This window comes from Anolis sagrei, chromosome 1, assembly GCF_037176765.1.
Source record: "Anolis sagrei isolate rAnoSag1 chromosome 1, rAnoSag1.mat, whole genome shotgun sequence".
Classification (NCBI taxonomy): domain Eukaryota; kingdom Metazoa; phylum Chordata; class Lepidosauria; order Squamata; family Dactyloidae; genus Anolis; species Anolis sagrei.
In genome coordinates, this window is record NC_090021.1 from 111812526 (window position 1) to 111824649 (window position 12124).

General features: G+C 37.5%; 1 protein-coding gene across 3 annotated transcripts in view; it reads right to left on the reverse strand.

The window, feature by feature from the left end:
- Nucleotides 1-1358: 1358 nt before the first annotated feature.
- Nucleotides 1359-12124, reverse strand: part of KCNQ5 (potassium voltage-gated channel subfamily Q member 5) — a 367068-nt gene continuing 356302 nt past the window's right edge. For all 3 annotated transcript variants that reach the window (XM_060752906.2, XM_060752905.2, XM_060752907.2), the window contains 4 exons: nucleotides 10910-11018; nucleotides 8478-8609; nucleotides 8002-8128; nucleotides 1359-6684 (listed from right to left, as the gene is read on the reverse strand). In XM_060752906.2, coding sequence (XP_060608889.2) covers nucleotides 5734-6684; nucleotides 8002-8128; nucleotides 8478-8609; nucleotides 10910-11018 — 1319 coding nt within the window. In that variant the 3' untranslated portion in view covers nucleotides 1359-5733. The remainder of the gene's footprint in view (nucleotides 6685-8001; nucleotides 8129-8477; nucleotides 8610-10909; nucleotides 11019-12124) is intronic.

A 12124-nucleotide genomic window follows, 5' to 3' on the forward strand; every position in this document is an offset into this window, starting at 1 on the left:
GCTACCGGGCACAATTCAAAGTGCTGGCTTTGGCCTATAAAGCCCTAAACTCTGGCCCAAAATACCTGTCCGAATGTATCTCTCCCTATGAACCATTGCGGGGATTAAGATCCTCCGGGGAGGACCTGCTTTCCGTCCCGCCATTGTCACAGACACAATTGGTGGGGAAGACAGGCAGGGCCTTCTCGGTGATTGCTCCTCAGCTATGGAAATCCCTTCCTGGTGAGATCACGTTGGCCCTTTCTCTCCTGTCCTTTAGAAGGATGGTAAAAACTTGGCTGTGGGACCAAGCTTTCAGGACAGGGCAATAAAGCAGCAATAGATAAGATTACCAGGCCAATTAGATTTGACGTGGATGACTAGGACGGTTTTAAATGGTGTATTTTAATATTTTGATAAATGTTTTTTAATGTTTATGTATGTATATAAGAATTTGTGTCCTGGCATTGAATGTTTGCCATATATATGCTGTGCTCCTCCCCAAGTCCCCTTCAGGGTGAGAAGGGCGGAATATAAATGTTTTAAATAAATAAATAAATAAATAACAAAGTGTCAAACTCCATGCATTGTACAATATAGTTGCCACTTGGGAAAGTTAATTACTGGCACTTAACTTCTATTGTCTGCACATTTTTTAATGCACTGGATTCAATGGCATTTCCTCAAAAGTATAACTACATTGGATTCCAGCATACATTCCTTAAATCAGTTTAAGGATCACTCTCATTCCATTTTTTTGACTTGTAATTTTGATTCATGATCTTTTGTTCTTTAAAATTTTTTTAATCACCCAGCAACCATGATGAAAAATTTGTATTTTAGTTATTTTAAGAATTCTGCCAGATGGCTGCAAGATCCTCAGTGAAGATGCAGGAAGGCAACAGAAGCATTTGGCACCTCCTGGTTTGCAAGATCCCGTAATATAGTTTTGATGTCAGGACTGGAGAGATTATGAATCAGCAAGAATATAAAAGGATCCTAGGCAAGGTAATAGGAGATTCTTGAACACTCAAGCAGTAGCTAGCAGAGAAGGAAATTATATGTAACTTGTGTGCTGAATGAAGTCTTGTATTTAGGTCTGCTGCACGTTTAACCCAGAGTGTATCCACACTGTGGAATTGATGCAGTTTGACATCACTTCAACTGTGATGGCTCACCATTTAACAGAGATGGCTAACAACCTTGTAAAACTACAGCTTCCATGAATCCCTAACATTGTGCCCTGACAATTAAAGTGGAGTCGAATTGCATTAATTCTACAGTGTAAAAGCACCACAGGAGTGAACAAGTCAAATATAACATGAAATAATTTATCAGCATTTCTTCATGGTTAAAAGAACACAGATACCGTATTTTAAATGCATTTTATTAACAACAATATGGATTCAGTTTGTCATGAAATTGCAATTAACATTTTATTCTAATGTCATGGCCAATACCATTTGAGCATCAGTGGAAATATCCCTTATATGCTTCCATTACAGTCATATATCCTCTCAGCATTTCCCCCTGACATTGGTTAGTATCAAATAACACTCTTAATGGCCAAAGATGTATTGTTAGTGGAAGTATATATGTGTTTGAATGACTCAGACAGAGCTTTATAAAACCTGTTAAACAAATAAGTAGGTACAGCAAAAATTTGTAAATATATTGAGATAATTCTTGGTGAAGAGGGTACAATAAAGAAAAACAAGGCAACACCACTTGCCTTCCCTTAAAATCTGCCTTTTTATAGCCCCATCAAAGTAAGTGATATTTTCTTCCAACCAGAAGAAGAAATAGACCAGAAGGGCAAATTAAACTGCTCTATAGATTAATCCAGTAAAGTCAACAGAATCATGCAGGGATAAATGCTTGTCTCATATTCATTTATTAAGGACCAATCCTAAACATGTTTTTATGTGCTAATCCATTAGATGCTGAAATGTTTGCACATTTAGGACGGATTGAGGCTGCAGTACATTTAGGCTGAAATGAGACATTGCCTACAAATTAATTTAACACTGATTCAACCACCTTCCATCCCTGATTTTCCACTTGTTCATTCTACCCAAATATGATGACTCATATTAAAAACAAAAAACAAAAATCTATCCTTCTGTTTGTGGTAACCAAGAGCAGATCTACTGAGTTCAGTGGGGCAAAATTCAGAGAAAACAGGCCTCAGCTGTCTTTGTTCCTTTATATATGTGTGTGTATTTCACTAAAATCTATTTTGTTCTGTGCTTTTTCTTCACGTTATTCTTTTTATGTTAATAGTTTGTGCAATTTTTTAGAGTCAATGTGACATATGGATTAATTGGGATACGAGTTTATTTCCTCAGGAAATTTTAATTCATTAGGGACCAAAAGTCCCAAGTCAACAACAGTGCACTTTAAAAAGTGTTCAAGAATGACTTGCCTGGGTACAGAAGGGTTGAGATATCTGCTACCATATTTAATGACAACAGCCAATTTCAGTATGATTACCTCCCATACAGAATATGGGCCATATGAACAAAAGTGTGCAATATTTGCCACATTGAATTCTAGCTTCAAACACTCTATTCATATTTAAATAAAAATATAATAAGCAGAAGAAAATACATATTGGTAAAATATATGGTCATCAAAATTATTATTATTATTATTATTATTATTATTAGTATTATTATTATTCCTTTCTCCAACCAGGAACACTGACATGTGCATCAAAATACATTAATTCCCAGCTCTGTGTGTACATTTTACAGTTTTCATATATTCTAATGTACAATTGGATATAAAAGTCCCAATGCATAATCAAGGAAAATACTGGCTCTTCCACCGTACTGCACACTGTACATTCATTATGACATGTTCAGTAGTATTCAGCATGACAGTAAGCTACCCATGTGGATCTGATGTTGAGGATTCAGTAAGCAGGAAGGATATCTTTTCAAAAACTATTTTTCTTAATGATTTTAGTATGGTATAACATTATTCACATTCTCTGTTGTGCACATAAGATCTCCCAACAAAGGCATGAGGAATACTATCCTGTTCTTAAACATTCTGATGAAAAGCTTCAGCTATTAATGCCTCTAAAATCTCATCAACTTAACTAACAGTGGGGAGAAATTGCTTTGAAAAAGCATTAGTAAAAACCAGCAAAAGGAGTGGAGGAGAGGGAATGCAAATAGCTTGTTGCAATTTTGCAAGGGAATTACTAATTTGTTTGCATTTTTGAAAATAGCCACTCCCTCATACATTAATATGTGCATAATGAACACTATGAGAACTCAAGTATGCTGTGTATTTAAGGCAAAAAAAGTAGTTTCTAGTTGGTGAAGTAACTAAAGTTGCCTTGCAGCAGCAATCTGCTCTGCTTACACTGGAAATATGGGGATGCTGTTGTCTCTACAGACATATGGGAAGGTGATACCTCATGTTTCTAATTGCAAAAAGGGAAACAGATCTTGGAACAAATGTTGCTTGGCTTGTGCTTTTGCACTAGCTCCAATGTTATGCTTAAGGAGAGACTTAGGAGGCTTCGTGCAAAGCACAAAAGGCACTAGAGAACATTCAGTAAATAAGGAAAGGGAGTAGTGTATGTATTTTGAAATTTTTAAACACTGAATGCCTTGGCTGGTTGAACATACCCTAAATCCAAGAAATCCAAATTAAAAAACTTTTAAACCCAGAATCTTTAATCTGGGTTTAGGCAGTAGGCAATGCTGACCTGGGAGTCAAGCCACACCATCAAAGCACAGAGGCAGCTGATCAATACCTTCTTTTCTGTTTGGTTTGACAATTTTAGGAACAGACAGATGCTCTCAGAGGAAGGCAAACTTAGCCCAGAGCCCTCCAGTTATTATCTGTGATATAAGCACAAAGACACTACAGCCACCAACAAAATGGGATACAGCAACTTGTGAAGATAACGATGGAAAATAAAAGATAGCCCTTGTGCTTCAGGATGCCTTTTGTTGGAATTAGAACAGGGAAAGCTATAGGACATGATCATTTGAAGGTTATGTAAGACTGATACAGCATAAACACTCTCTGGTTTACCTGTATTTTCACATAATAAGATTATCCACAATAATTACAGCCAGAAAATCCTTCTGAACAACAGAGGCAGAAATTATAACCAATTCAGAGTAAATAGTTAAAATTGCTTGTAGCACTTAACCACCATTAAGACTCTTGAGATATTTTGTGTGCCTTCTTTCTTGGCTCGCAAACCATTACATTCTCAGCTAGTACTGGGACCAGACAATCTGTAGAATGCCTTGGAATCATTAGAGAAAATTGGACACAGCATATCTTGCTCGCGAGCATATACCCAAGGCATATATTTCTTGGGAGATACCATAACTATTAATATTAATAGTGGGGATTGGGACTGGAATGTGCTTTGGTTCTTAAAAGAGTTCAGTAACAAAGTTCAGGTATGAAACTGTAAATATTAATCAGTATTGTTGCTTCAGGTCCGTTCAACTAAAACTGAAGATTAAAGTAAAAGAAATTGGGACATGAAACTAGAGAACAAACGTAAGGGAGAAATTGACAAGCCATATCAGTTTGTTGAAAGGGATGTGGATAATGTTTAGGAGGGAGACAATTATGAAACATACATTCGAAAGAAGCATTAGTTAAAAAAACCCAACAGAACAGAACAGGAAAGGGCTGTATGGGCAGGAGATAAGCCTTCATCTCTTGCCAGTACACATGTTTGAAGAATCTGACAGATAGCCTTCAGAATTGTTAAGGTAACATTTTTATTTCAAAACTTTTTCCAGCTTCTTCCTTTCTTTTTCTATTCTTCCTATCTCTTACTTTATAGACCCATTAAAAAAATAAATGTATATTCTTAACTACTTTTTAAAAAAGTGTATACTTTCATTTAATCGTGATTCTTTCTTTCATTATTTGTCTTAATCTGGTGCTTTTCTTTTCTGCAGCCTCTGATTGTGCTATCGTTCAACCTCAGAAAACGGGACAATGGGCTAAAAGGATAAAATATGACATTTACAATCAAGTATCCGTTTTTCTCTTGCAGAGACTTCTGCCTAACTCCACAAGGAGGCCATCAGTGAGATTGGAAAATGAGAGAACATTTCACACTGAAAGTCCTCCCTGATGATCTGGAATTTAGAACATTTTATAGTAAAAATGTTCAGTCACAAAACAAATCTCTAAAAAAGTGCTGTGCAAAATATTTTGTCTGAATTCTATATCTTCAAAGAAATATAGAAATAAACACTCTTCTAAAATAGCCAATTCATCTTAGCTTGCAACTAGCAGCCATTTCTCATCTCATATTAACAGGTTTCCTTCAGTAGCAGCTGTTGATAAGTTTGTTGTTGTAAACTTAGCGTGGTCTGTTTCTGGTCATATGTAGTATTAAATTAAAGCAGAAACAAAGTGCTTTACATGTCATGTAAATTTTATGTACTATAGAAATACTGTACCATAGGTTCCAAATGTTCAGATCTCTTTGTTCTTTAATAAACCTGAAGCATGGGGATTCCTATTTATACCTACTGTACTAAACAAAAGCAATGGTGTACTGTAGGTATAAATTAGAATGTTATCAGTCACCTAAACATGCATTTTCATGCATCTGAAAGATATGGACTCATACAACTGCCTTTCTTCCCAATTAATTTAATTTAAAAAAACATTAAAAGGGTTTCAAAATAGTCCATGCTCTGCTATGTATGACTGAAAGGATTACTCAGCATCTGGAAAAAAATCCACAAAATGCTATTTAAGTTTGACATGAGGCAGGCTGAGAGTATCAGTACAGTCTGCTGGCTTGCAAATGCTTTGAGATGATCTTGACATTCCAGTCCTCAGAGAGTCTGTAGAGAGAGTGGTTTCCACCAATGGGTGGGAAATGGCCTCAAAAGTCTCACTTTCTCTCTCTGCTTCCAAGTCTTCATCAGTTATAAATAATTTTGATTCCCTCCATTTGCTGTATAATTCTTGACTGCCTCTCGCACTACTGGTTTCACTTCCAGAAATCTGTACATTCAGTTCTTCTGCTGTTGACTGTATAAGATTTTGAACCGACAGTGATTTCCCTATGTCCATTTGCGCGATTGGTTTCACTGAGATTAGGGGCTCTCCTTCTGTATCAAGGCTTTTCCTCCATGATTTGTCCTTTGTCACGCTGGACTTCGCATTTTGTCCATTATCTTTAGAAGCAACAAGGCAAGCGGTGACATCAGAAGTATTTTCCTGTGGGCTCACAGGAATAATATGTATAGGTTCCAGCCTGTTGATATGCTTTACTGATGAAAAAGGGGGTATTTGTAATGTTGTAGGCGTTGTTGGCTTCGATGCCTGATTTATTTGGTTTAGTGCATTGTTAGGTGATAGAACGACAGGTCCGTCATTTTGCACCTGTGTGGCTTGACTATGCATAGTTGGGCTAAAAGCATAGTAAGCTTGAGGGTTAAATTCATTTGGTGTCAGGATAAGTTGGAGGCCACACGGCATGTTGACACTGGCAGATCTGGATACACATTCACTAGTCTGGGCAGAATTAGACAACTCTTTGCTATCTACAGAACTTTGATAATCAGAGGTTTGATCACATTCAAAAGGTGGCATTTGAAATGAAGCCAAAGTTAGTGCAGACAGAGATCCTTTCTTCAACACCTGTTGATAGATATCGAGTAGCGAGTCTAATTTTGACTCTATAGATTGGACCTGGAATGGGAAGAAGAAAATAGTCTGTGAGTGTCATAGGGTGTATGCTATTTGGAAGGCAAGCAAATGTACACAGGATTACTGTTTAAATTTATTATTATTGTGCTTATTTATATACCTTTTCCTCTTCATACAGAGACGCAAAAAAGTTTATTTTATGTGAAAATTCAAGCAATGGATGTGAGCACCATTAGTGTGTTGGAGATCAATCTTGCTTCTCCCCTCCAAAATCTTCATCCAACCACCTTCATTTTTTAGTACAAGGAAATATTGTGGTTGGTTGCTGCAGTACCAGCTTATCATGTTCCTTCTCCTGTTGGTCATGAGAGGAAGAAGAAAGAAGGAGAACCAAGGTGGCTAGAGCAACAGTGGCACCTTTTGAATCCCCATGTCTCTGCAGAAAGAGGAGGATGGGATGTGGCAAATAATTCATGTAAGATTGCCTTGCATGTTCCCATGTATCCTGGGAGCAAAGTCATTTGGGAGATAACTAGAAAATCAGCTGTGCACAGGAACCTATGAATGACCATCTCCCCATAACTTCTCCTGACATCTGCTCCCAGAACTGGAAACAAGCAATGGATTTTTTTTAAAAAAGTTGCCAGTTACGCACCACAATCTTGTTCAACTATGAAGAAGGAATGGCAGGGCAGTTGTTGCCACCACAACCACTGTCTCCCTTGTCCTCCTCTTCTTTCTATAGCTGTTGGGAGAAAAGATTTCTCCACAAAAGCACACAGGCAGATAAGGAAAAGAAGACAAAGCAATGCAAAATGTGGCAGGAAAGAGCTCAATCTGTAAAGCTGTTAAGAGATCAAATTCCTCTGAGCATTGTGTTTTGAAACTGAAGAAGTTGGCAAACAAACTGCAATGGCCAAAAAAGCCAGCTACTGTTGGAACCTTTGGATAAGACTAATAGATACTGAGGGGGAAGGGGTGTGTGTGTCCAAATGAGGCTTAGTGGTCAGTTCAAACTGTTCAAAAAAGAATGTAATCAAAAGTTTGTCATCTAGTCAACAGGCCAGTCTGAGCAGCCTCAATGAAGTTTGACCAAAATCTCTGGAAATTATATTATGACTTGCAGTCTTGCAGACAAATGACGATTATACTAGTGCAGACTCAACTGACATCAATGAAATGTCAAGAGGTGAAATTGATTGACACAGTGGCCTCCAGCATGATCATTTCACATACAATTGCCTTGTGTGGAGACAGGAAAAAAAAAGATTTATCATTGCAAAGATCAAACATGTTTTAATTCTTTTAATGGTTGACGGATAAAATAAAACGGAACACTATTATTCAAAATATTGTTACCTGTTTTTCCACCTTGACAACACGCCCTAGCATGCTAAGGTCATCAGCCGTCTCATTCTCTGAAGCATTCTTCTCTCGACTTTTTTTATCCGGGGCAATTTGTCCTCTTCCAAGAATTTGGTCAACCCTGCAAGACAGTTAAACACACAAATATACATGCCCACTCCAATACGTAATATTTTTATTTTTGTCTTCAGGTGTCTTCAGTGATAGTCTGATTCTGTCAGAAAGACAGTTGGAGCTGCCTTACAACCAGCTTGCCAGCTGCCAAAGCTCAGTGACAACTGTTTGGTGTATGCATATTTATCTGTAGGTACTGAGGAATGAAAGTATAATGAGGAAGACGATAGCTTGCAATAGCAAAAAGAAAATCAATACCAAACAAGAATATTAAATGAGCAAAACAACTTGTAGCCACATTAAAGACTGAGGTAATTCATACAGGATTATTTTGTAGAAGGGGGTATTTTTTTTACCGTGACTGAAGACTTTTAATTCTGCACAGCATGTCCAGATGACCTGCAGAGTACTGTTCGATTACATCTTTCACATCATAGGGGCGCAAGGTTTCTTTAAACTTCCTTTTGGCAACATGAAATTTCATGATTCTATAAAAATAATATCTGTGTTACTTTACATGTCTTTATAGTAAAACAAATCCATGATGGGGAATTCAATAGGATTGCTATCAAAATATCATGAACAATCAAGAACCCTAAATTGTTGTAATGATTATTATTCTTTTTTTTATTCAGCTGCTGAGAATTCTGCTGGAAATTAGCTATATTAAAATGCTTTCTGCACAATCTCTTTGAAGAACATCAGTGCCTTTGATTGAGATGCCTTCCAATTGACCAGGAGTACCTCTGTCTTGTCTGGATTAAGGTTCAATTTGTTTGTCCTCATCCAGGCCATTATTGATGACAGGCACTGGTTTAGGGTCAGGATAGCTTCCTTGGCATTAGGTGGAATGGAGTAGTAGAGTTGGGTGTCATCTGCATATAGGTGGCACCGTACTCCAAATGGATGACATCTCCCAGCAGTTTCATGTATATGTTAAACATCATGGGGGACAAAATGGAACCCTGAGGAACTCCACTGGTCAGTGGCCAGGGGTTCAAACAGGAATCTCCTAACTTCTAGGTATAGCCCTCCAGGAAGGATTGGAGCCACTGTAAGACAGTGTCCCCCAGTCCCATCCTGGCAAGACGGCCCAGAAGAATGTCATGATCGATAGTATCGAAAGATGCTGAGAGACCCAAGAGAACCAACAGGGGCACAATCTCCCTGTCTAGCTCTCTGGGTAGATCATCCACCAAGGTAACCAAAGCTGTCTCTGTTCTGTTGCCAGGCCTGAAACCAGATTGAAATGGATCTAGATAATCTATATTGTCTACAGGTTGATTTTCAATTAGTTCAGCAACTGCACTTGCATGGGGTATAGTCAAGTATGGCCCATCTACATTGCCATATAATGTAGTTTGAAACTGCATTATATGGTCGGTGATTGAACTGCATTGTATTAATCTATACTGAATATGTAATGCAGTTTAAAACTACACTATATGTACTTTTAAACTCCATAAAATGTAAACTGCATTATATGGTCAGTGTAGACTCATATAATCCAATGTAATGCAGTTAAAATGCATTATATGAGTCTACGCTGACTATATAATTTAGTTTCAAGCTGCATTATATAGCTGTGTAGAGAGTCTGAGTCAAAAGACTGCAAGGAATATATTACAGTTAAAAGTAATCTGGGCCTCTTTACAATTTCTTATTCAATATATTAATGAGAAATTTTGGAGTATGTTAGGTACAGTTTTGTCATAATTACAGAAAGATTTGATAGCAGTAATTATAGTCTCAATTATAACTAGCCATTACAATTATATCTGGATTATAATTGCACAGTAGATAAACTATTTTTATATGCATGAAGACAGTTTCTTCAGAAATAAATACCTTTATGTATTCAAGTTACTGAGGTGACAGATGTAACAAAAATATTTTTTATCTGTGGCATATTATTCTGGATTCCAAGACAGTGCTACTGGGAATTTTGAAAATTACATTATTTTTCCTAACCTTTCCACAAGGGGGCAAAGTATGGTCATTTTTCATAAATCCTGTCATCTCCGTCCTCTACTTGCATATAACTCAGAACCTTGTATAAGAGGCAGTGTGTTTTAATAGATACAATTTCCTTTCAAATCAAAGAGGCAGTTGTTGCTGCCTTCTCTGACTAAAAAAAGTTTACTCTGAATTGATACGCTGCATGAGGAAAATTTACTATTTCAACGTATAATTCTATGCATTTCTAATCAGAAGTCTTGCTTAGCACCTTAATTTGGAAATAAATTCCATTGGATTTAGTGAATCTTGCTTTTGGAAGGTGAGCAGGGGATTCAACTGCAGATATCTCCTCTAGGAAAGAGGTAACTGGTAATAGTTTACAGGGAATTAGGGTTTTCTTTTTTGTTGTGGAATTAATAAAAAGATTAATCTGTGATGCCGAAAAGCAGAAGAGGAGCCAAGGTTGGCTCCCACAAGCTTTCATTGCAGGCGGGTTTTCGGAACGGGAGGGCCTTTCTCATTTCGTGCTCCTGAAGTACCAAAGATACCAAAGGAAACAGAGGAATTGGAAAAGAACTAATTCTGCACACAACTCTTGATGGGATAGAGGCATCTCAAGGCAGATGGGAATCCGGAAGCCTCTAAACGGAGTGAGACTTGGATGGTCTGTAATATTACAAGCATTTGTTTTGCTGCCTTTTAAAAACTGTTCTTGATTTAAGCTACAAAAAGATTGTAGTATTTCCTTGAGACCAGCTGGGCTCAAACCCAATCCAAGTAATACCCCCCATCAGTGTACAAGAGATTTATTAAAACGTTTTGAACTCACCTGATAGCCCGGATTACCGTTTTGAGTGGTGGAGTAAGATCTTCCACTGACACATCACACTGACACCCTCTCTCATCATATACATCCTCGGTACCAAGGCTAGCTTCAGCTGCAACAAAGAAATTCCATATAAATAATAACTATACAGTATCTATATAAAATGAAGGTGTCTATCATAAGATCAATAGCATTGAGTGATCAATACAATTAAACACAGATTAAAGGATACTTTTAACAAAAAAATAAATAACCCAGTTCAATACTTGGCTGTACCAAACATTGTCTTTCTGGATTTAGGGTAAGCATGGGCTAAATTTAGCCCTTCAGATGTTGCTGGACTGCAACTCAAGTTCTGATGTCCAAGAATGAAGCAAATGGCAAAGAATACAGGGACTATAATCTAGCATCATCTAAAAGACTAAGGAGCCATGGTACAATGGGTTAAACCCTTGTGCTGTCTGAACTGCTGACCTGAAAGTCAGCAGTTCGCACCTGTGAGATGAGGTGAGGTTCTGTCTGTCAGCTCCAGCTTCCCTTGTGGGGACATGAGAAAAGCCTCCCACAGGATGGTAAAACATCCGGGCATCTCCTGGGCAACATCCTTGCAGACGGCCAATCCTATCACACCAGAAGCAACCTACATTTTCTCAAGTTGCTTCTGGCACACAAAAAAACCTATAAAACTGCATTTTGTGCATTCCTGATCTTATCTAATACATTTGAGTAAGGAACAAGCTTCTTTTCTGTTTATACAAAGACTATGATATGAAGCAATGAATTCAAACTATAGGAAAAGAGATTCCACCTAAATGTTAGGAAAAACTCCACAGTAGCAAAAGCTGTTCTAAAGCACAATATGCTGCCTTAATATCCTTCTCTGGAGGTTTTTTATGGCTAGATGGCCCTCTGTCAAGAGGGCTTTGATTATGCATTCCTGCATGGCAGCACGGGATTGGAGTGGATGGCCCTTGTGTTCTCTTCCAGCTCTGTAATTCTATGAATCTACACAAATTATCTATTGCAGATTTGATGAAGTGTTGTTGCATTGGTAAATTGCATGAACTGATATTCTGCAGCATTTTACTTGCTGGCTTCGGAGAGAACAAAGCTACAAACACAGCTATTCTTTTTCTCTCTACACTTCTTTCAGAGTTAACAATAACTGAGGCATATCTATCTATTCAAAAGAACAGATACATTTTAATCATCCTATTT